This window comes from Apodemus sylvaticus, chromosome 13 (assembly GCF_947179515.1).
Source record: "Apodemus sylvaticus chromosome 13, mApoSyl1.1, whole genome shotgun sequence".
NCBI classification, from domain to species: domain Eukaryota; kingdom Metazoa; phylum Chordata; class Mammalia; order Rodentia; family Muridae; genus Apodemus; species Apodemus sylvaticus.
In genome coordinates, this window is record NC_067484.1 from 70,289,969 (window position 1) to 70,315,111 (window position 25,143).

The 25,143-nt window shown below is 43.3% G+C and overlaps 1 protein-coding gene across 2 annotated transcripts in view; it reads left to right on the forward strand.

Annotated features, from left to right (window-relative positions):
* Positions 1-1,828: 1,828 nt before the first annotated feature.
* Positions 1,829-25,143, forward strand: part of Dnajc18 (DnaJ heat shock protein family (Hsp40) member C18) — a 30,044-nt gene continuing 6,729 nt past the window's right edge. Inside the window, exons 1-8 of one of the 2 annotated variants that reach the window (XM_052155409.1) lie at positions 1,854-1,936; positions 2,467-2,560; positions 3,879-4,065; positions 8,025-8,170; positions 19,926-20,111; positions 21,380-21,486; positions 22,726-22,835; positions 23,772-23,944. In XM_052155409.1, the coding sequence (XP_052011369.1) occupies positions 3,962-4,065; positions 8,025-8,170; positions 19,926-20,111; positions 21,380-21,486; positions 22,726-22,835; positions 23,772-23,944 (826 nt within the window). In that variant the 5' untranslated portion in view covers positions 1,854-1,936; positions 2,467-2,560; positions 3,879-3,961. Of the gene's footprint in view, positions 1,937-2,466; positions 2,561-3,878; positions 4,066-8,024; positions 8,171-19,925; positions 20,112-21,379; positions 21,487-22,725; positions 22,836-23,771; positions 23,945-25,143 lie in introns of both variants that reach the window. The other variant, XM_052155408.1, reaches the window with a different exon arrangement.

Below are 25,143 nucleotides of genomic sequence, written 5' to 3' on the forward strand. Positions count from 1 at the left end.
GTATCAGATCCCATTACTGATGGTTGTGAGCCACCTTGTGGTTGCTGGAAATTGAACTCAGGACCTCTGGAAGAGTAGCCAGTGCCCTTAACTGCTGAGCCAGCTCTCCAGCCCTCAAATGCATGCTTTTTTAAGTCACAAAATATAAAACAATTATAGATTAGATAATGGCAATACAGCCTTCCCTGCTGTGTCTCCCTCCCCCTTCCAGCTCACAGACGGTCCCAGAGGCAGCTAACATTGAGCTTTTTTTTTTTTCTTTTTTTTTTTTTTTTTTAAAGATTTATTTATTTATTATATGTAAGTACACTGTTGCTGTTTTCAGACACTCTAGAAGAGGGCATCAGATCTTGTTACAGATGGTTGTGAGCCACCATGTGGTTGCCGGGATTTGAACTCAGGACCTTCAGAAGAGCAGTCAGTGCTCTTAACCGCTGAGCCATCTCTCCAGCCCCTAACATTGAGCTTTAAGGATACCTCATTTTAGTAATTACCAATCAGCTCGAACCTTTTCAGCTTATAGAAGACTGGGGTCAAGCTGGGCCGGTGGAGGCGCACGCCTGTAATCCCAGCACTCTGGGAGGCAGAGGCAGGCAGATTTCTGAGTTCTAGGTCAGCCTGGTCTACAGAGTGAGTGCTAGGACAGCCAGGGCTACACAGAGAAACAAACAAAATCCAAACAAACAAAAACCAGAAGACTGAGGTCAAAGCTGAAAGAGAAAGCAGCAGCTCAGGGCCACACAATATGCAGCAACCTCCAACTATTCCTAACTCTGTATCCAACTCTGGAGCTTTTCCCACTGAGAGTCCTTGTTCTCCTAGCCTTCCAAGTAGTCATGAAGTCGGCATGGCAGGGCTGTGACAATAGGGAAGTGCTACAGCCATAATTGACAGCCTAATTGATTTGGTTGTCTTGAATAAAATCTAAGTGAATTCCAGGAACTTTTTACCCCCAAAATACTTTTCTGCAATCATGATCATTTTGCCCTTTTATAGACCCGATCTTTAGCTTGGTGATTAGATTGGATTTTGGTGATCCTCTGTGGATGAGCATGGGAGTGGGGAGGTCAGTGATTGCCCTGTGAAAGAGTCGCTTTGATTCTTTGCTAGACTTCACGGAAAACAGGGTGAGAAACGTAGGAACAATCCCTCATTTCCTCTTTTCAGACTTCTTAGAAAAGAAAAGAAGCCAGAGAAAGGACTGGGCTGAGAAAGAGAAATGCCTCAGAGACTCATGAGTAAATGGGGATGAATTAAGAACACGGCATGGCAAAGCTCCGACGGGAGTTTCCTAACTTGCCCTCCCACTCTCCCCATTACGGACCCTCTGATGCCTGAGGCGCTTGAACAGGAGGAACCCAAACTACTGCCTCACTACATTAAATTCACGCCACTTTTAATATTTTTTACGGCCATTAAACTTTCCAGAGTTGAGCTCAGCTTTTCTCCAGACCATTTTTCTATCTCCAAGGCCTAGCACAGAGTTTTTACAGAGTAGGCGCTAGTAGACATTTAAGAGGGACATTCTCGTGGATGGTTACCGGTTACCGGTTTTCCTACTGTGCGCAAAGCCGTTACCCCGTAGGACTTTTTGTGTGTTCTTGGGATCAGGCAGGACAGAAGTCACTATCCTCAGCTACAGATGAGTCTGAGTCAGAGCCAGTAGGCACGCAGAAACCAGCCAACTAAATCGGACAGGCCTGGGTCTAGGGGTCCAAACTCTTCACACCTCGGGGCTGGGAGTGTCGCGCGGGCCCCGCCGGGACTTGTAGTCGCGTAGAAGCGTAGCCCATACGTACTAAACTACAATGACCAGCGTGCCCCGCGCCCCGCGCCCCTTCTCTTTCAGCCTCCCGGATTTGAGAGGCTCAGCCGACCTGCTGACGGAAAACCGATATGGCGGCCACTCTGGGCAGCGGAGAGCGCTGGACCCAAGGTACTAGGTCCCGGACTGGCGGGTGGGACAAGGCAGCGTTCCGGAGACATCAGGGATGCGGCTCTTCGGAGCTTAAGGCGGAGATCCTGGGCCAGATGGAGGATTATGGGAGGATGCTAAGCCTGGGTAGGGTTCGCGTAGCGGTGGGAGGACGGCCCAGGGTAGAGGCCGGGAACGCTGGCTCCAGCCGAGGCTGTGCCCCAGAGCTCAGTCACCAGCTACGACTAGTTGTCTCCGGACCCCCAGCCCTGTCCCGGTCTTGTCCTGTCCAGAGCCCGGGGCTGCTCGGCCAGTGCTGACCTCCTGTGAGTGACTCGAGGGCTCTTAGGATGCTGAGTTCTGTAGCGTACCTGCCCCTTAAGGATGACTCCTCCAGGTTAGCTACCTGACTCTCAGTCCCGGTTTGATCTTGTCTCTCCAGGCCTCATCAGGGTCAGAAGGCTGTCTGTCCTTTTCCATCCTACGGTCAGGCAAAAAGTTTTTTTTATCACAATACCTATCATGTGTCCTGCGTTATGCTGATTCTGCAGGGGGAATTTGACAGACGCGGGTCCCTGAGCTCACAGAACTGTCAGTCCACTGAGAGAGTTTGACCGGTTAACAGCCTTTTACAAAACACGGCCAGTAAGTTCCTGGGCTACCACAGCAAGGTTGGGGGTTTGGGTTGCACGTCGACAAAGTATCCAACACAGCCTGGGTGTCAAGAGAGGCTTCCTGGAGAAAACGTTACACATAAAGACATGAAGGATGCCTTGTAGTTAGCCAGGCTGCCTTAAGGAAGGGTGTTGAGTGAGTGTCACAGAAGGATCTTGAATAGGGAAGAAAGACGTTCTTAAAGCCGTTTCAAGTCTTCAGAGAAGAAGACAGGAGTGCTGTGTCCTCGCTGGCTTGCTCCTTACATTCTGTAGATATTAAGACTTACTGAATCTTCTTGTGCTAAACTATTACCTTTTTGTGGGCACGAGCTGGTCTCACCCATACAGAGCCTGATATGTCTAGCCCAGTGTCTTGGCTCATATTAGTTCTACATGTGTTAGTTTATTTAATTAAAAAAATTATTTTTATCTTTAGTTGTGTGTGTGTGTGTGTGTGTGTGTGTGTGTGTAGCAGGGAGGACTATGTGCATGATAGTTCAGGTGCCTTCAGAGGCCAGAGGCATCAAAACCACCTGAAGCTGGAGTTGCAAGAGGTTTGAGCCATGTGGATGCTGGAAACCAAATTCAGGTTCTTACAAGAGCAGTAGTCACTCTTAACTACTGCTGATCCATCTCTCTAGTACCTCCAAATGCTAGTTTTGCCATTCTTTTTGTTTGTTTTTGTTAGGTTTTTGGGTTTTGAGACAGGATCTGTCTATGCTTTAAAATTTAAGAGTATACACACACACACACACACATATATATGTATGTATACACACACACACACATACACACACATATATAAAAGCAGTGCCACCTCTGACCATGGAGCACAAAAAAGTGGGCCTCTCTTTGCCCTGCACTAAAGGGTAGAGATGCCTTACAAGGCCTTTTTCTGTAAGTGAAGAGAATTTATTGAATGGGCATTGTAAGTATGGTAAAGAAAAAAAAAATTGGGCTTTATGTTTCTGGCATTTGAATTTTTTTCTTGGCTGCAGCCCATATTTTCTATATAGTGTCCCAGGGAAGAGTTTGTAGAGTTTTGAGTGAAGACTTTGAGGTCCCCATGATGTTATCACCCTTGCTCTTACCTACAAGCTGCCTCCCAGAAAGTTCAGCCAAATAGCAAAACTGTGAAGATGGGCTTCAGTGCATATGCCTGTAATTCCAACACTAGAGGAGCAGAGGCAGAAGGTTGATGAATCTGAGGCCAGCCAAAGGTACATAGTAGAGCCTTGTCTAGAAATAAGCAAACAGAAGCCTAAAGTTGATTCGAACCAGAGGCTGACTTGCGGATTGCTTTGCAGCTTACATTGACGCGATTAGAAGAGACAAATACCCAGAAGACCAGCGACCTGACAGCCATGATCTCTGCGGTTGCTGCAACTGCATGAAGGCACAAAAGGAAAAAAAGTCTGAGAATGAGTGGAGTCAGACCCGGCAGGGAGAGGGGAACGCTACTTACACAGAGGAACAGCTACGTGGGGTACAAAGGTAAGCCCCTAGTAGGATAAATAAGGGATTTTACATAATGTGCTCAGAAGGTGGTCTGCGTCAGAATGGGCTGTGAAAACTACTGACCTGTGTCTTCACCATATTTTTCTTTAGGCTGATTTATTATTTTATGTGTGTAGATGTTTTCCCTGTGTGTGTGTCTGTGTACCATGTGTGTGCAGTGCCCTCAGAGACTGGAAGAGGTGGCTTTGGACACTGAAACTGTAGTTACAGTTTTAAGCCTCCATCTGGGTGCTGGGAATTGAACTCAGGTTCTTTGGAAGGGTACACAGAGAAACCCTGTATAGAAAATTCAACACTAAAACCAAAAAAGAAAAAGAAAAAGAAACTAGAAGGTAGGTATGGAGGTATATGCTTGTCACAGAACTTGAATTGAAGCAGGAACATCTGAGGTTTGAGATCCTTGACAAAAAACAAGCAACACAGACCCTTACGTAAGGAGGATAAAGGAAGTAACATGAGCACAAATCAGTGAAATGGAAGATAGGAAAATGATGGAGAAAAAGCAGTACAATCATAAGTTGAATCTTTAACACGATAACATAATTGATAAGCTTTTAAACTATACTGCTCAGGAGAGAAAAACAGTACTCCAGTGACAAAGGCATTCCTGCTTGTGAAAACCTGTAACCCCAGCACTCTGGAACAGGGGAATCAGCAATTTCTGGGCTAGCCAGAGCTATACAGTGAGGTCTCTGTGTAATACTCAGACCTACACAAAATCAGGGTTGAAAAGAGAGGAGGGCACAACCCTTTTTATTATAATATTTTTATTTTTATGTATGTTTGTGGGCGTGAGCACATGAGTGCAGGTGCCCACAGAGACTTGAAGAGGATGTCGCCCTGGAGATGGAGTTCTAGACAGCTCTGAGCCACCTGATGTGGGTACATGAGTTCAAGGTCAGCCTGGCCTGCATAGCAGATTCCAGGCCTACAAGAGCTATAGAGTGAGAGACGCTCTCTCTTTGCTGTTGTTGTTTGAGAGAGGGTCATTCTGTGTGCTGGGATTAAAGGCATGCACTACCATGCCCTGGGAATGTCTGTCCCAAAAAGCAGACTAATAAGTAGAAGAGAGGAAAATCACCTGGAGATTGAAGGGACCCAGCATGGCCCAAACAGTTTTTAAAAGAGAACAAAGTTAGAGTGGTACTTTAATTTTTTGTTTTGTTTTGTTTTGTTTTTTTGTTTGTTTCTTTTTGGGTTTTTTTTTGTTTTTGTTTGTTTTTGTTGTTGTTGTTATTGTTTGAGGCAGGGTGTAGTCCTGGCTCTGCGTAGTCCTGGCAGGCCTGGAACTCACTCTGTAAACCAGGCTGGCCTTGAACTCAGAAATCTGCCTGCCTGCAGATTAAAGACATGCACCACCACTGCCCGGCATTGTTTTGTTTTTTTGAGACAGGGTTTCTCTGTATAACACTGACTATCCTGCAAGTAGCTCTGTAGACCAGGATGGACTCACAAAGATATACCTGCCTCTGCCTCCTGAGTGCTGGGATTAAAGACAAGTGTCACCACCACCTGGCTTAAACTTTAAGCTTACTTCAAAAGAACAATGAAGACCATCAAACAAATGTAAGGATGGACGTGTAGCTCTGAGGACTGGGCTGAGGAATAACTCTTATGTTTATGGGCCCTTGCTTTTTATTGGTGTTTTTAGATAAGGTTTAACTCTGTTAGTTCCAAACTCCCAGTAAGTCTCTTGACTCAGCCTACCAAATACTAGCAGTGCTAGGTAAGGTGAGCCACAGAGCCTGGCTCTAGTCCGTTACATCAACAAGGTGCCCAGGCATTTTAGTGGAGGAAAGAACAGACCTCTGCAAATGTTGACTAGACGAAAGGGTGAAACTGGACATACAAAACCAGTGCAAGGCAGGTGTGGGGAGCAAAGCTTATCCAACACTCAGGAAGCGAGGCGGGTGAATTTCTGTGAGTTCCGGGACAGCTAGGGCCCAAAACGAGATAAAAGAGTGAGTGAGAGAGAAAGAAAATGTAATTTAAAAAAATGAAATGAAAACTGGAAGGAAGACATCTGATTCTGGTCTCTGGTCTTGATACACATACATACATTACATACATACATACATACATACATACATACATACATACATACATACATGCATGCATGCATGCATACAAACATACACACATATAAACATATACATACGAACATACATGCATGTACACACACACACACACACACACACTTAGGAAGTTATTCTCTGCTACTTGGAGAATTGGAACCCAACTTGGTCTACATGAGATTTTTTTTTTAATTTTTTAATTTATTTTTGGCCTTTTGGATTTGGTTTTGTTGAGACAGGGTTTCTCTGTGTAGCCCTGGCTGTCCTGGAACTCACTCTGTAGACCAGGCTGGCCTCGAACTCAGAAATCCACCTGCCTCTGCCTCCCAGAGTGCTGGGATTACAGGTGTGCGCCACCACCGCCTGGCTTTAAATTTTTTTTTAAAGATTTATTTATTTATTATATGTAAGTACACTGTAGGTGTCTTCAGACACTCCAGAAGAGGGAGTCAGATCTTGTTACAGATTGTTGTGAGCCACGGACTAGAGAGATGGCTCAGTGGTTAAGAGCAGTGACTGCTCTTCCAAAGGTCCTGAGTTCAAATCCCAACAACCATATGGTGGCTCACAACCATCCATAACAAGATCTGATGCCGTATTCTGGTGTGGCTGAACAGCTATAGTGTACTCATAAATAAAATAAATCTTTAAAAAAATGAATTTAAGAAAACTTAACAAATTATTAAAAAAAAAAAAAAATAGAAATAGACCAAGTGTAGTGAATGGCACATGCATTTAATCCCAGAACTTGGGAAGGAGACAGAAGTAGCCTGATCTTTATGAGTTGGAGGCCAGACTGGTCTACTACATAGAAAGTTCAAAACAGCCAGAACTACAGAGTGAGAGCCTGACTCAAAACAAACAAAACCCCTTCCCGTTGTTGCCTGTAGCTTTCGCTACCCCACCTATGCTCTCTGGGAATGGGCTGAGCTACAAGCCCCTACCCAACTTCCCTTGAATCCATGTATAAAAGAATACACATACACACACACACACACACACACACACACACACTTACACACACACTTGGAAAAGCGTGCCCTTATTATCATTCTCAGCTCCACCCTCCCACTTGCCCTGAGCTTTAGTGGCCAGTCCCTTCTAGCTCCTGCCAGTCTCATCTAGCTCCTGCCAGTTGCCCCTGACCACCCGCCTGTGGGAGCAGCCTGTGTGGCCACTCTGTTTTGAGATCTCACATGGCTCTTCAATTCTTCTCCATCAAAAGCAAAACAAAGCTCTCCCTCTCCTTCCTTGTGTTCCCTTCTTATCCAGGGACCCATAAGTCCCACTTGTGCCTTCCACATGTGGGCCCATGACTTTCTTTATTGATCAAGAACCAATTGGGGAACAGGACCTTAGCATCAGAACTATCCCGATTCCCTGAGGAGAAAACTGTACACACAATTTTGAAAGATAGCCAAGGGCAGACATGTGAGCATGCACAGGCATCATATCAACCTGTGGGAAAGGGAGGAGTAAGACTTAAAGGCCAGCCTTAGCTACATAGTAAGCTCGAGACTAGCCTGGGCTGCTTGAGATGCTGTCACAAGAAAACAAGATAGCTAGATGACTCTCCTAGCTTTGCTGTTCTTGGATTAAGTTTCAGCATCTTAGCCTGAACTTTGATGTCATGGTTAACATGCTTCTTTTGCCTCCTTCTATGAAAATGGAGGAGGGAGGGAGGAGTAAACCAGGAGGAGCTGTACGGAGCACTGAGGTCTGGGAGGGAAGGTTTGAATGTTTCATAACTGGCTCACTAATTCCTCTTACTTGCTTTGGTGCTCACAGTCTGGCTGTTGGTTGTACAAATGGAGCCTCTGTATTTTAAAAAATACATATTACATTTTTTTCTCTTTTAAGAATCAAGAAGTGCAGAAATTACTATGACATTCTGGGTGTTCCTCACAACGCCAGTGATGAAGAACTTAAGAAAGCCTATAAAAAGCTTGCCCTGAAGTTTCACCCCGACAAGAACTGTGCTCCTGGAGCAACAGACGCCTTCAAAGGTTTGACCTTGAGCCCATGTCCGTCTGCCCTCTTAATGTTGGTGGGAGCAAGTTTGTTTTTTAACTTTTGTTTTGTTTTGTTTGATTTTTAGACTTCGTTTTTTTGAGACAGGGTTTCTCTGTGTAGCCCTGGCTGTCCTGGAACTTACTTTGTAGACCAGGCTGGCCTCGAACTCAGAAATTCGCCTGCCTTTGCCTCCCAGAGTGCTGGGATTACAGGCCTTCCAGAGTGCTGGGATTACACCACCGCCCGGCTTGTTTTTAACTTTTTAAATTATATTTATTTTTGTTAATAGTGGGCACATGTTTGGAGGCCTGAGAAGAGCCTTTGAAAATCAGTTTTTTTCTTCCACTGTGTGGGTCCCATGACTCAAGCTCAAGGTCATCAGACATAGGAGCTTACACCGTCTACCCTCTGAGCCATCTTGCAGGCCCAGGAGCAAACTGTTTTTAGTCTTCCTTGCAGATGACACACACTTTTGCTTTGTTTTGTTTGAGACAGAATCGTACTATTCATGTGTCCCTGTCTGGACAATCCTCCTGCTTCTACCTTTCAAATGATGGAAATACAGATGTACACCACCAAGCTTAGATATTTAAACACTCCTGTGTGTGTGTGTGTGTGTGTGTGTGTGTGTGTGTGTGTTGTGCCTCTGTGCATGTCCACATGTATTTAGAGGCCAGAAGATAGGCTCAGGTACTGTTTTTCAGATGCCATCCTTTGTTTTTGAGGCTCTCACTGGCCTTCAGGTAGGTTTTGGCTGGACATGAAACCCCACAGCATCTGTTTTACCTGGCGGGGTAATAAGCTTGTGCCTCCACAGAGCCTGGCTCAGGTCATTATGCTTGCAAGGACATCACTTGACACTCTTTTTTTTCTTTCTGACTCGCTCCACCTCTCTCTTTCTTTTGAGACAGGGTCTCATTATATTGCTTTATCTGTAATTCAACCAATTTAAGCTTATCCCCAAGTAGTTTACAAATAAATGAGACTCAGACTATGCTTATTTTATTTGGCTTTGACAATTAATGGGGGTTGCCCCTAATCTGCTTTTCTAACTGCAAGCCTGGCTACCTCCCCAGCAGTGTACCCCAGATTCTTGCTGTTTCTCTTAGCCATGTGCTCATTGTCCATCTCCCCTCATGGTGGTCCTCCCCTCCTTCCCCCTTCTCTCCTCTCCCCTCCCCTCCCCTCCCCTCTCCTCTCCTCTCTTCTCCTCTCCTCTCATTTTCATGGCCCCTCTCCCTCACCCTCTCCCTTTCCCTCCCCTCCCCCTCTCTATATCATATCTCCACCCCCCCACCAGGTCCCACCTACCTCTAATCTTTTTTTTTTAAGATTTATTAATTTTATTCGTATGAGTACATTGTAGCTGTCTTCAAACCCCTGTAGCTAATCTTATTTAACCAATAGTTTTAAAGTTAAGGAACAAGGTTTACAGGACAAAAGCTTATAAACATGAGAACTCACTCACAGACCTAGACCTTCTGGTACAGAGCTTAGCATTTTGTCTCCACAGAGGAGTGGAATACAGAAAGCACAAGGACGCAGCTTCTAAAAGTTATAGAAATGACAGAGACAGCTGGCCGCCTGCACAGCCCCCAGTATTCTCTGTAAGGCCCAGAATATCTTTTGTGAAGTAGGAATTATGAAGGACTGGCTTGCCTTTCCTTGTCTTGATAGAGCTCGGCAGCGACTTGTCTGCATCTGTTTGTCTTTTCTGGACAGTATTCCGTCTGCAGATGAAGTTAGGCCGTTTTCTCTGTCCAGTGGCTAGTTTGCCACAATTGAGCAAGTCCACACGGAGGTCACTGGTGCTCCTCATCTTCTGAAGTAAATGGGGCGCTTCCAGGAGCTGACATGGTTCAATGCCACAAAAGCCTCACAGTACAAACATCTTTAAATGACACATTCTGGGAGTCTTTGAGATTTTTAAAGACCATCTGTTTATAGCATTATCTGAACAGGCTAACATTGCCTGTCTCCAGCTACCTATTATCTGTTCAACTCAGGATGTATATTTTTGTAATAATCCAGATTAGTATCTGACAAGACCATGAGTTTGTTTGACTGCCTATTAACTTGCATTACTTAATTATCCTAAATAGTTTGTAAAAGCAGCTATTAAAAGAACTGAGACTAAACCTTGTTTTGTTTTGTTTTTCCCCCCAAAGACAGGGTTTCTCTGTATAGCTCTGGCTGTCCTGGAACTCTGCAGACCAGACTGGCCTTGGACTCAGAAATCTGCCTGCCTCTGCTTCCCAAGTGCTGGGATTAAAGGCATGCGCCACCACCGGCCAGCTAAACTTTGTTTTTTGTTTTGTTTTCTTTTTGTTTTTGTTTATTTTTGGATTTGGTTTTTTCGAGACAGAGTTTCTCTGTATAGCCCTGGCTGTCCTGGAACTCACTCTGTAGACCAGGCTGGTCTCGAACTCAGAAATCCGCCTGCCTCTGCCTCCCAGAGTACTGGGATTACAGGTGTGTGCTACCACTGCCCAGCTTAAACTTTGTATTTTTAAATGAGTTGCATAGGCACAATGCCTATCTAAGAGTTGTTGTAACAAAATTAATCTTAAATTTTGTATCAACATACAAAGAATTCTACCAATGAAAACCTTAAACCTGTCTCAGTGTACAAAATTCTGTACCAATGTAACAAAATATAACCTTCATTGTATATTATATCAATATACAAAATTCTCTAGGAATGTAAGATTATAGCTATAAAATATATTTTGGTTTAAGAGTAGATTTAATTATCTACCTCTGATTGTCTAATTTCTTATAATATTTCTATATCTCCCTCTTTTCTACCCCCTTTCCCTTATTTAAAGAAGAAAGAAGGGTAGAGAAAAGGAAAGGAGATGGAACAGAAATCCCTGAGTATACATTCCCTATCTTGTTTTCTCCCCACTTGAGACTATGATTATTCGTAATCATCCCCTAAATTGGCAACATATCATTCCAATTTTATTATATGTGCTGCTGCAGCAAACACAACAACGTATCTATTATTCATAAAATAACCAAAACCATTTACCCCAACTTAAGGGACTGGGATGACAACAGCCCTTTTTTTGTTTTGTTTTGGGGGGTTTTGTTTTGGGGGGTTTTGTTTTGTTTTTTGGGGTTTTTTGTTTTGTTTTGTTTTGGGGGGTTTTGTTTTGTTTTGTTTTTCGAGACAGGGTTTCTCTGTGTGGCCCTGACTGTCCTGGAACTCACTCTATAGACCAGGCTGGCCTCAAACTCAGAAATCTGCCTGCCTCTGCCTCCCAAGTGCTGGGATTAAAGGCATGCACCACTACTGCCGGCAGACAACAGCTTTATTATAATTTCTTCCTGCTGAATTGAGGCAAAGAATTCCTTTTCAGGGGCCAAGAAAATTTTTTTGTTTGTTTGTTTTGTTTTGTTGGATTTGGTTTTTTCGAGACTGGGTTTCTCTGTATAGCCCTGGCTGTCCTGGAGCTCACTCTGTAGACCAGGCTGGCCTCGAACTCAGAAATCCGCCTGCCTCTGCCTCCCAGAGTGCTGGGATTACAGGCGTGGGCCACCACCACCCAGCAAGAAAATTTTAAAAAATATTAGTTTTAATAAAGCTAGCAGTAGCATTTGTTGTCCAGTCTCTGTATGCTGAGAAAGTGCAGGCTTAAATGAAGTCCCTATGGAACAGTCTGAAAGGCTGGACCAAGTGTGCAAGCTATTCTGAAAATGTTTTGGAAGCAAGTCTTTACAGGAAACAACTTCGATGCAGTTGAGGTACAGGGAGCTGGTATAGCAGGTCTCAGTATCTCAGCATCCCCAAGGGTGAATTCTGTCAGGACTGCCTTCTTAGTCTTCCATTCTGTAATATACAAACCTTACAAGCAATATATAGCTCTATAAAGACATTTGCTGAGGCAAGCCTGGTCTACAGAGTGAGTTCCAGGACAGCCATGGCTACACAGAGAAACTCTGTCTCGAAAAAAACCAAATCCAAAACGCCAAAACCAACCAACCAAACAAACAAACAAAAATAAAGACATTTGTATGGAATGTGCAACATGCAGAGATCAGTCAGTTAAGGGTGATTTTCTGCTCTTTGTTTGAGTAGGTGAAAGACAACTGTTTTCTTCAGAAGTTAGTCTGATCATATCATCAAACCGTAATATAAATCTTCATTCATACAGTATGAAAAGATGGTATGTAATAATAAGTATGAGAATTTTGTAACCAACAAGACTTATTGGCTATGTAAGCTGAAGTGCTGACTGGAGACATATCTATGTCCCAGTCAGTTTCAGAGTTGTTTAGCATTGCACATTACTGGTTTGTTTGATCCTTTTGATTGTCTTCTTGTCTATAGTTGAGATCTTTAGGGGGTCTTCCCCTGTCATGTCTGATTTTATCAATTTTGAAAGAACCCATAGCTTTTCTTTTCCTGTGGAAAAATAGACATAACCTCTCCCACAGCATAACACATTTCTTTTGTTTTCTGTTCTGAGGTTAAGACATCTTTAAAATAAACAGGCTAGTTTAGTTTAGCTGTGTTTTTTTTTTTCTTCTTCGTAGTCCAGTGTATTTTTTGCAGCTGTAGCTTTTTAGTCGATAGCATTCATAAAATCTAAAGTTAAAGCCGGGTGGTGGTGGCGCACTCTGGGAGGCAGAGGCAGGCGGATTTCTGAGTTCGAGGTCAGCCTGGTCTACAGAGTGAGTTCCAGGACAGCCAGGGCTATACAGAGAAACCCTGTCTCAAAAAAAAAAAAAAAAAAAAAAAAAAAAAAAAAAAAATCCAAAAATCCAAAAAAATAAAAATAAAGAAAATAAAGTTTATAAAGCATTATACAATCTATCTCTGGGGGTCTTTGATACTCCATTTTGCTTGTTAAGCTTCTCTTTAAAGTACAATTGGCTCTCTCTATGATTGTTCGTCCTCTAAGATTGTGTGGTATACCTGTAATATGTTTTATATCATAATTTTTAAAAGATCATTCTATTTTATTACAGACATATGCTAGTGCATTGTCATAATTTGTCTATGTATTTCCATAATGGACATAATTTCTAATAAATATGTAATTACAGAATCAGCCTTTTTATAAGTTACTGCAGTTGCCCATTGAAATCCTGAATATGTATGTGTCTATAGTATGGTACACACATTTCTGTGTGTACCAAACTCTATGAAATGAAACATAACCATTTGCCAAATTTCATTTCCTTGGGTGCCTTTAGGGTTATTCTTTGTAAGGTAATAGAGTTTGGTTATATGCAGAACAAATAGAAATATCTTTACAATTTCCTAGACTTGTTATCAAGTGATAGAAAATTCCTCTTTAAAACCTTTGCTGTTAACCTGGTAGTTTTTATGAAACTCTGAAGCCTTTAGCACACTTCCTATCAGTAGCTGATCAATTTCATCATTACCTTGTGCTAGAGGGCCTGGTAGACCCATATGAAACTTTATATGTGTATATATAATTGATGATTTCTATTTCTGATCATTTGTTGTAGTTGAATAAACTGAATTTAATTCAGAATCATCCTGAATAAGTTCAGTAGTTTCTATATGCAAAACAACTATTTCTGCATATTCAAAGTTAGTTACTATATTAAGAGATTCTTGAAAATTTAATAACACCACATAAAAATTGCATGTAATTCTGATTTTTGAACTGAATTATAAAGACTCTCACTTACTTATGTTTTCTACCTTATATTCTGCCTTTCCTGATGTATTTTCATCAGTAAAAATGTAGGGGCTTTAGACATTGGTTTCCCTTTTATTAAAAGGAAGAATGCAATTAGTTCTTTTTATAAACCAAAGTTGCTTTTGAGGTTTTTATTGGTAATTTCTCCCCAAAAATTACTGCAAGCTCTTTGTTAGTATTTTCTGCCATACGAGGCAATCTCAACATTAGTAAAAGGTACCACAGCCTCAGATGGGTCTATTCCAGCTAATGAAGTATTGAGGAAGTATTGTTTTTCCTTTTAGAATCAGTTCAGAGACCTCTTCTATATAGGCCTTTAATTTTTTTACTCTGTATGTGTGCTAAAAATATCTGTCCTAAGATATATCTTCACTCTGCATAAGATTTCCATGGGAGAATGAGTTGAGGGCAAGATAACAAAGTATAAGCCATCTTTGGGTTAATGCACTCTATATGGGCAGGTCGTAATTTTTTTTCTTTTCTTTTTTTCTTTTTGTTTTTTTTTTTTTGTTGTTGTGTTTTTTTGTTTTTTTGTTTTTTGGTTTTTTTGAGACAGGGTTTCACTTTATCGCCCTGGCTGTCCTGGAACTCACTCTGTAGACCAGGCTGGCCTCAAACTCAGAAATCCACCTGCCTCTGCCTCCAGAGTGCTGGGATTACAGGCCCGCACCACCACCACCCGGCCTGTAGTTTTTTTTTCTATCAGCCAATTTCTTTTCAGTTTCAGCTAATAGTCTTCTTGGACTATTTAATTCTTTATCACCTTGCAAGGTTTTATTCAGCTCAGGAGTTGTCAAATCAATTGCAGACTGAAGCCAGTTAATATCTCCCAGTAATTTTTGAAAATCATTAAGAGTATTTAGCTGGTCTCTCCTGACTTGTACCTTTTGTGGTCTGATTTCCTGCTGATTTACCCTAGGTAATCCACAAAATCTCCTCTGTATTTTTTTTTTTTTTGGAGTAATTTGTAATCCTCAATAAAGACAAATTTTTTTTCTTCATCAAATGTTTGTTCTAAGGTATCTCTATTTGAATCAGCCAGCAAGATATCATCTATATAATGATGAATTATGGATTGAGGAAATTGTTTACAAATTATTTCCAATAGCTGTTGGCATAAGACAGTACTATTGGACAGTCTTCGTGGCAGGACTTTCCATTGGTACCTTTTATTAGGCATTGAGTAGTTAAATGTGGGCAGTTGAAGGGAAATCTTTCTTTGAGTTGTTCTTGTAAAGGGGTTGGGAAAAAGCAGTCCTTTAGATCAATCACTATGACATGCCATTCCTTAGGTAAAGAAGAAGGTAATGGATTCCAGGCTGTAGATAACCCATGGGCTGAATAATTTTATTGATTGCTCTCAGATCTGTCAGCATCCTCCGTTTGCCAGATTTCTTTTTAATAACAAATATAGGAGAGTTTCAAGGGCTGATGGCCTCATCTGTGTGCTCTAATTTTTCCTTGGTCTTAGCCATTGCTCAGTATAAACAGGTTGGTCATCAACCACCTTAGTGGTGAGGCTGTTGGTATTTCATCAGCAGTGGTTCCTCAACCAAGACTGAAGGCTGTATTCGGTCTATGGATAGCCTAGACTGTCTGCAACTGTCCCTGAAACATCCTTTTGATTTTTTATCAGAACCACCTCCTCCCATATAGCCTATCTCTAACTTTGGAGGAATGCTAATCTCCATTGTTGGAATAGATCTCATCCCTGTAAGTTCATGGCTATATCTGCCACATGTGGTCTTAACCTTCCTGTTTGACACTTCTGGTCCTATACATTTAAGACTTTGTTGTACCAGAGACAATGTCCTAACCCCTAGCAGCTGAGTAGGTACCCTCTGAAGCAGGCAAGCTGGATTCCAGGCATCTTGTGATGTTAAGGTTACATCTGCACCAGTATCCTCAAATCCTTCCATCTCAATTCCATCTGAATGTGATTTTAACTTTGGTCTCTTATGATTTATAGTAGTCTTCCCAAGTATCTGTTTTTCTGTATCCTTAGAATCTCTTGTTTTATCTTTAGGGGCCATTTGATTTTTGTTGAGTGATTTAATTGAGTTTTAAGCAGCTCTGTTTGTCCTATCAGACCTTGAATTTTGTTTTTCAGAAATATCTTTGCTTAGTGAACAGGATGTGCATGGCTCGTGTTGGTTTTCGTCAGTCCTTGAGCGAGGGCCCTTAGTTTTCCAAAATTAAGGAAACGCCTTGTATATCTTTGGATGAGCTATGTTCATGAGCCGTATTCCTTTCACATCTTCTACATCTCCCAGAATTATTACTGCTGTAGAAGGATTTATCCGTAGGAATTGTCTGCTTACCATTGCTCAGGGAATGACTGGATCTTTGACAGCCACAGCAATGGGTATCTTGATTTTCTTTCCTGTAATTGTTTGGACAAACCCAATTGGATTGTGAGCATTTGCTTCTATGTCTGCAATCATTTAAACCTTTCCTAAAGAGCTGTAGATCTTGCTCCTAATGGTCTAATTGCCTTTTTGCATTCATCATTAGCATTTTCAAAGCTAAAGATTCAATTAAGATTTCTCTGGCCTTTGGATCTGATATTGCTCTATTTAGAGCTGTGGTTAGTCTTTGTAAAAAGTCTGTACAAGGTTCCTTTGAACCTTGGATTGTCTTAGTAAATGATTCAGTTCATCCGTCTTCAACATTGTACCAAGCGTTTAAAGCTATGGTGTGACATTGTTCTAGGACAGCATCCTCAGGCCATCTGTACTCCTAATTCCGAATGCGCGTCTTCACCTAGGACCTGATCCTTGACAATGCCAACGGCTCTGTTCCTCTTCTTCCTTCGCTCCTCATCTTCCCACCATTTCAGCCATTGTAACTGAGGACCAGGTTCTAGGATGGCTGTCATCAGATCTCGTCAGTCTTTTGGAATTATGTGATTCCTGTGGCCCAGTTACTGAGTATCTGTTTAACATATGGTGAGTGTAAGCCATGGCTCGTTATCGAGTCTTTAAACCTTTTTAAGTCTTGTGCTATAGAACTGCCATTCGAATTCTGGAAAACCACCTGAGTTTTCTTCATTTCCTTCCAGTTCCCTTATCAAGGCTGGGAAAATAATTTTAGGTTTGTTTGTTTGTTTTTTGTTTTTAACAGAAATAGACTGCCCTTTCACAGTCTTGCTACAGGGTGTTGCTCTGGGTTCTGGCTTTCCTTCCTCTGTCCCTGTCTTAGTATATACTTCAGTTTTACCTGTAATCCTTTGTAAATTTTTTTCTAAGACTTCTCTCCAATTGTTATTATTTTCCTTTTCTTGTATCTTTATTAATCTCCCCCTCAATAGTTTTTTTTTGCGGATTTCTGAGTTGGAGGCCAGCCTGATCTACAGAGTGAGTTCCAGGACAACCAGGGCTATACAGAGAAACCCTGTCTTGAAAAAATCAAATCCAAAAATCGAAAGAAAAAAAAAAAGCTTGTAAATTCACTCACAGGCTTAGACCTTCTGTTATGGAATTTAGCATTATAATACATAGCAACAGACCAAACCTCAACACCTGACTGTCCTGGAACTTGCTCTGTAGATCCGGCTAGCCTTGAATTTAGAGATCACTGCCTCTGCCTTCTGGGTAGTGGGATTAAAGATCAGTGCTACCATGCTCTGATAACTTTTTTTTAGGAAAAAGGCATTTTATTTATAACACATTTTCGGGACTGAAGAGTTAGCAATTAAGAGCACTTGTTGCTCATGCAGAAGACCTAGGTTCCATTCCTAACACCTACAATGTGGTTTTTTTTTTTTTTTTTTCAAGATTTATTTTGCCGGGCAATATAGTCCCAGCACTTGGGAGGCAGAGGCAGGCAAATTTCTGATATCGAGGCCAGCCTGGTCTACAGAGTGAGTTCCAGGACAGCCAGACAGAAAAACCCTGTCTCAAAAAAAAAAAAAAAAAAAAAAAAAAAAAAAAAAAAAGACTTATTTTTATGTATGTGAGTACACTGCTGCAGACACACCACAAGAGGTCATTGGATCCCATTACAGATGGTTGTGAGCCACCATGTGGTTGCTGGGAATTGAACTCAGGACCTCTGGAAGAGCAGTCAGTGCTCTTACCTGCTGAGCCCTCTCTCCAGCTCTATAGTGTGATTCATAAGGGGACCCAGTGCCCTCTTCTGACTCAGAGGGAATCAGATGAGCACATGGTACATATACATACATGCACGCAAAACATTCATCATACACATGAAGCAACAAAATAAGTAAATCTTACATTATGTCTAGGGGTTGAGCTCAGGGTTAGCTAATGTGCTCTTTATTGCTGAGCCATCTCCAGTCCTAGGTTGTGATTTTTCAGACAATGTCTAATTATCTAGCCAAGGACTGCCTTGAACTCCAGAATCTCCCATCTCAGCCTCCTGGAGCCCAGGATTATAATTGTGTACTTCTAGGCACTGATATTTTGAAAACGGAAAGACTTGAGCATCTTGTCCATTCACTTGTGTGGGGTGGGGCATCTAAAGGCCAGAGCACAACTTACAGGGATCCGTTTTTCCCTTCTTCCATGCGTGTTCTAAGGATTGAGCTCAGGTCTTCAGGCCAGGTGGCAAGTGCCTCTACCCACTGAGCCATCTTGTGGGCACCTGAGAAACTTTTAAGTCATTCTTGAGGCTGGAGAGAGAGCTCAGTGGTTAAGAGTACTGACTATTCTTACAGAGGACCAAGGTTCAATTCCCAGCAACCATACAGTGGCTCACAGTTGTTTGTAACTCCAGCTCCAGGAGATTCGATATCCTCCTCAGGCCCGTGTGGGCACTGTACACATGTGGTACATATATATACACTCAGGCAAAATGCCCATACACATAAAAGGAAATACATTTTGTGTTTGCTTATGAAAATGTCTCTCTGTGTAGCCCTAGCTGACCTGGAACTCATTTTATAGACTAGTCTGGCCTTTAATTCACAGAGGCCTGCCTGTCTCTGCCTCCTGACTGCTGGAAGTAAGGTGTGTGCTACCATGCCCAGCTAAATATAAATCCAAAAAAAAAAAAAGTTCCTGTTTGTCATGAGGACAGTTTTTCAGTTGTGAATCTAGTTCTTAAAGCATCGCTAGGGGAGCAGGGGGAGAGCCCAGGTTCTCAGACTTTTGACTGTGAGCCCAGCAGCCTTTAGTGGCTGAGCCCTTTCCAGCCTCCTCGTTCTCTATTTTCACATGGAAGTCGTCTCACAAACCAATGAGAGCCCTTTGTTTTTATCCAAGCAGAAGGAGTTTTGCAGATTATTTTATTTAGGAGATTGTTTTTTACCTCAACTGTCTCAATAAACTGCTGCTCTTAAGTAAAATAACAACACTGATGTGCGTGGAGGGGGGTGCGTGTGCGTGTGCGTGTGCGTGCGCGTGTGCGTGCGCGTGCGCGCGTGTGTGTGTGTGTGTGTGTGTGTGTGTGTGTGTGTGTGTGTGTGTTTGTTTGTTTATTAGATCCTGAGGTTCATTTGGTACGCGTGCTCCTTAACTTTGCGCTATAACTCCATCCCCTAGACAATATTTTAAATGTCTGTTTATGCCTCTGCGTGTGCTTGCTTGTTTTTGTGTGCACTCTGTTGGGCAGCTGTCCTGAGAGGCCAGGATAGGGTATCAAGAAACTAGAGTTACAGGCATTCGTGAGCCACCCATTATGATATTAAGAACTGAACCTTGGTTTTGTCTAAGAGCAGTCAGTGCTCTTAACCTCTGAGCCATCGCTCCCTCACAAGTCCCACTTAGGAATAATAGGAACACAGATATTTCTCCAACATGTCTAAAATTATTGGCATGAGTTAGGGCCAGTGTCTCCACTTGAGTACAGCTGAGATGTCTCCGTAACGCTTAGGGGTTAAGCTCACTTTAATAGCGTTCCCAGTTGTTGGATTCTAGTATTCTTGGATTATCAAGACTGTGAATGATCTCTGGGGCAAATCCTTGTGGGGACTTTGTAGGCCTACAGTACCTATGTTTGTAACCCCGTGAGGCTGCCTAGCACCAACTCTGGGCTTCTTGCTGCTGCTGTGGTCACCCTTGACCACAGCCAAGGATGTGCTGATGTTGTTTGTTGTTGGTTGCAGCGATAGGAAACGCCTTTGCAGTCCTGAGCAATCCTGACAAGAGACGCCGCTATGATGAATATGGAGATGAGCAGGTGACTTTCACTGTACCTCGAGCCAGATCTTATCATTATTACAGAGATTTTGAAGCTGACATCTCTCCAGAAGAACTGTTTAATGTATTCTTCGGAGGACACTTCCCTTCAGGTTGGGTTTTTTTTTTTAATTTTGCCTACATGTATGTCTGTGTACATGGCTGGTGGAGAGAAGGTCACAGGAGGGTACTAGAACTGGAGTTACATTTCTGAGTGACTGTGGGTGCTGGGTCATATCTTTCATTATAGTCACCTGCCTGAAAAATGGGGCTGTTATTTCAGTATTGCTTTGAAATGTATATCTTTTATATTTATATCACATGTATATTACTGCAGCACTATACATTGAACCCAGGGCTCAAAAATTCTAGAAAAGACAGTTTAAGTAGCTGCTCTGGCTGGTTTTGAGCCCTTTATGTACCCAAGATAGTCTGGAATTTGCTGTCACAGTGGATCATGGGGCATACAACTATACCTATAATTCCATTACATGATGGGGTCAGGCAAGAGCATCAGGAGTTCAAGGTCATCCTTCATTACATAGTAGGTTTGAGCCCAGCTGGACTTCCTGAGTCTCTGTCTCAAACAAAACAGAACTTAAAGGGGAGCTGGGGCTTGGTGGCTAAGAGAGCCCAGCTATTGCTCCCAAGGGCACAAGCTGGATTCCCAGTGCTCACACAGCGACTCAGGCATCTGAGACTTTACACTCAAGGGATTGACCTTTGCAGGCATGGCTGTGGTGGACATACGTATATGCACATCAAATACTCAAACACTGGAGAGAAGGCTCAGCAGTTAAGAGCACTGGCTGTCTTCCAGAGGTCCATCTGTAATGGGATCTGATCCCCTCCTTTCGAGTACAGATAGAGCACTCATATAAAATAAATAAATGGGTCTTAAACCCTACTCAAACACATAAATAAATCTTTGTTGTTGTATTTTGAGACAAAATCTCTCTATGTAGGCTTGGTTTTCCTGAAACTCAAACTCAGTCTGGCTGGGCGTTGGTGGTACACACCTGTAATCCCAGCACTCTGGGAGGCAGAGGCAGGCAGATTTCTGGTCTACAGAGTGAATTCCAGGACAGCCAGGGCTACACAAAGAAACCCTGTCTCGAAAAAATCAAATCCAAAAAAAAAAAAACCCAAACTCAGTCTGGCCTCAAACTCACAGAGGCCTGTCTGCCTGTATCTGTCTTGAGTGCTGGGATTAAAGGTGTGCAAAAACCACACCCAGTAACATGAAATAAGTAGAGGGACATTCTCCTTATTTGGAACAAGACTTTGCAAAGGACAGAAAAGGAATTGCTGTCTCATGAATGTTCTCTCTCCTACTTTCTGCCCTGCCCTGCCTTTCTCTCTAATCATGTCTGTTTTCCAGGAAATATTCACATGTTCTCAAATGTGACAGACGACAGTCACTATTACTGCAGGCGGCACCGCCATGACAGGACACAGACACATAAGAGAGAGGAAGACAAATCTCAGGTGTGTGGGGAGCGGCAGTCGTGCCCATGGCCATACTGAGCTACTTCTGTGGGTGAGGAGACTGCGCCTACAGGGCGCCTACAGGGCGCCTACAGGGTGCCTACAGGGCGCCTACAGGGCCAGTCTGTGCCTGCTCCTGTGCTGTGATCAGTGATGGACTTGCACTGAGCTGTGCTGGTGAACGAACAAGGGTTAGGAGTCCTCCACCTGGTCCTGTCCGTGTTCCCTAGCATCCCAGTCTCCCTCCCCTCCCTACCGCTCCCCACCTGATACTTTTTGGTTTTGAGACAGGTTCTCTCTATGTAATTCTAGTTGTCCTGGAACTCACTGTGTAGACCACACTGGCCTTGAACTCACAAAGATCCACCTGCCTTTGTGTCCAAAGTACTGGAGTGACCATGTGACCCACCATGCACAGCTTGCGGGGCCGACCTGATTGAACTTTTCCTCACTACATAAAATAAGAGTCTCTTTAAAGATATGCAGAACTAGCCAGGCTGGTGACACACACCTTTGATCCTAGCACTTTGGAGGCAGAGGCAGGTGGATCTCTGTGAGTTTGAAGCCAACCTAGTCTAAACAGTGAGGTCCAGGATAGCCAAGGCTACACAGAGAAGCCCTGTCTCAAGACAGAATATAACAAATATAAAACCAAACAAACAAAAAAATTCAGAACTAAAAGTAGGTTATGCATGGGTATCTCAGGAAACCCAAAAGGCAAGTACTGCGAGGGTTGAACTGAGTTGTCCAGCGGCGGCACGCACGGTGACTTGCTGAGCTCTCTTGGTGGCCTCATACTCATGTAACCATCAATCAACAAACACTATGCCTCTGGCTGGTTCACAGTGTCTGAAAGAATGTGCCCTCTCTCTAAACTGTAGCTAATAAAGGAGGGGATGAACCTTGACCCTGCATTGTCAAGGAAGAATGTGACCATCTTTGACAGAGTTAGATATCGGTTTGGGACAGCTGTGGCCAAGTAAGAGTTGCTTAGCAGTAGCCCAGTTCCTTCCTGGTAATTACCTAGAGGTGTAAGGGACAGCAGGATTACTGACAGTGTAGATTGGAAGGGCTTCCTTTAGCCTGTCAGCAGAGAAAAAAAATGTGTTGTTTGCTTCTAAGCTGAAATCCAGCCTTTGTGGCAACTTTGGCTTTGTGGGCATTCCTGCACTGTGTGCATAATCTGCATTTCCTCCGGGATGTCTTCGCCCTCTCAGGCACTTCTCTGTCCTTTTACAGACTCCATATTCCGCGTTTGTTCAGCTGCTTCCAGTTCTGGTGATTGTGACTATTTCTGTCATTACTCAGCTGCTGGCTGCTAATCCCCCATATAGTCTATTCTATAAATCGTAAGTGGAATGTTTCTAATTTTCCCCTAGCAACAGTCTGAAAGACTAAAGACTTAAGGTTTTGCTGAATCATGCTGACATTTCAGCTCACCCTCCTCACCTTGGTGCAGCTGACCTTAGGGTTCAGGGAATAGCCATCCAGAGTTCCCCTAGCAGTTTCTGTGGAGGTGAGAAATACTAAATTTACTTACTTGAAAACAACTAATCTAAATGGAAAGGAACAGCCCAGCTGGGTGGATGCTGGGTAGCAGCTGCCTCTGCCTTAGAGGGACTATTCTGTCACACAGTGACACCCTCTGTCAACTGCACAACAGTCAGAATTGGTTTAGAAGGATCAGCGCCATAATGTGAGATTCACCATGGTGGAGTTAGAGAGGGCCCCAGTGAAGGCTGGAGTGAGGGCTCATACCTGTGACCTGGACTGAGGGGTGGGGACAGAGGATTGCCATGAGCCAGTGAGAAAGACAGAAAGAGGGGGGGAGAGGAAGAGGGAGAGAAGATGAAGAGGGAAGGAGGAAGTGCAGATGGTGATTTGTGGGTCTAGGATGACCCATAGTTGCTGGGACCTAGCGATTTCTTAAAATATGCTTAATCCCCAGGAGGAGCTGGAGAGACAGCTCAAAGGTCAAGAGCACTGGCCGCCCTTGCGGAGGACTGGGGTTAATTCCCAGCACTCACATGGTTGGGCATAACCATCTGTAACTCCAGTTTCAGGGGAATCTGACTCCCTCTTCTGGACTCTGCATTCAGTGGTTCACAGACGTACATGTAGGCAAAATGCTAAGACATAAAATTAATACTAATTTTTAAAAAACTGCAAGAAGGGACATTTGTTACCCATAAGGACATAGAGATGATGGCGGTCGTGTGTAGAGGCCAGAGCCAGAAGTAAGATTGAAGGTGTTACAAGCTGATTCAAGATACTCTGCGTTTCAGAACCTTGGGCTACACCATTTCTAGAGAAACGCAGAACCTGCAGGTGCCTTACTTCGTGGATAAAGACTTTGACAAGACCTACCGAGGGGCTTCTCTTCGTGACCTGGAGAAGACGATAGAGAAAGATTATATTGACTACATCCAGACAAGTTGTTGGAAGGAGAAACAGCAAAGTAAGTTGGCTGGACAAACTCCTCTGGTGGCCGGGAGCCACTGTCAGGGGCCACCCCAGCCTCCTGACCCCTGGTCTGCTGGTTGGGATCACATGTTTGTCAACAGAGACAGGATAGTCACCCACTCAGATACTACAGCAAAGGAGAGTTTATTGACATGTGACTGGGATTGGAAAACTTAAAAACTCAGGCATCTTTGTATTACCTATTTACCTATTGTATTCCCCTCAGGTTGGGGATGTGAGGGGTGGGGGCTTACTACAGAGCCCTGGCTGACTTAGAACTCATTGCATAGACCAGGCTGGCCTGCCTCTGCCTCTGCTTCTGGGCTCCTGCTCTATAGTCCTGAATTTCTAGTCCTCCCGAGGACTTAAGATTGCAGGTATGCACGCACTTTCCCATCTGCCCTTTTTTTTTTTTTAAAAAGAAAAAAACCCCAAAACCTTACATTTATTTATTTTTACAAGAATGTGCGCACATGCCACAAAGTGTGGTTGGCACTCAGAGACACCGTGTGGGACACGGTGCATTTTGGTTGTTGCTCTCGTCACTGCCATGAGGTGCCAGCCTCACTAGTCTCTGACTGACCCCATTTTGCATCCCACGCGTCCTCTTGAAGCTCTCAGTGGTATCTGCTTTCCTTCACAGTTCCGAAATTCAGAAAAATCTGATTGAACCAGCCCAGCTTTGAGTCAAGTCAAAAGCTTAGAGCTGGGTAGTGGTGGTGCACACCTTTAATCCCAGCACCTGGGAGGCAGTGGCAGAGGCAGGTGGATTTTTGAGTTCGAGGCCAGCCTGGTCTACAGAGTTCTAGGATAGCCAGGGCTACACAGAGAAAACTCTGTCTTAAAAAAACAAAGGAGGAGGAAGAGAAGAAGGTAAGAAGAGAAAGAGCCAGGAGGAGGAATTCTCTTTTTAAAATTAAGAAAGAGCTGGGTGTGGTGGTTTAGGCCTGTAATTCCAGTAGTGGGAGGCACAGATAGGAAGATTTTGAGTTTAAGGTCCAATTGAGCTACATAGTAAGGCTCTGTCCTGGGAAAATCAGGCTGGTGAGATGGGTCAGTGGGTAAAGGCAGTTTACACAAAGCCTCACCTGAGTTCCATCCAGGATCCAGAAATAGAACTTACTCCTAAAAGTTGTTCTCTGACCACTACATACATGTTATGGTATACGCAGGAGGGTGCACGCGCGCGCGCAC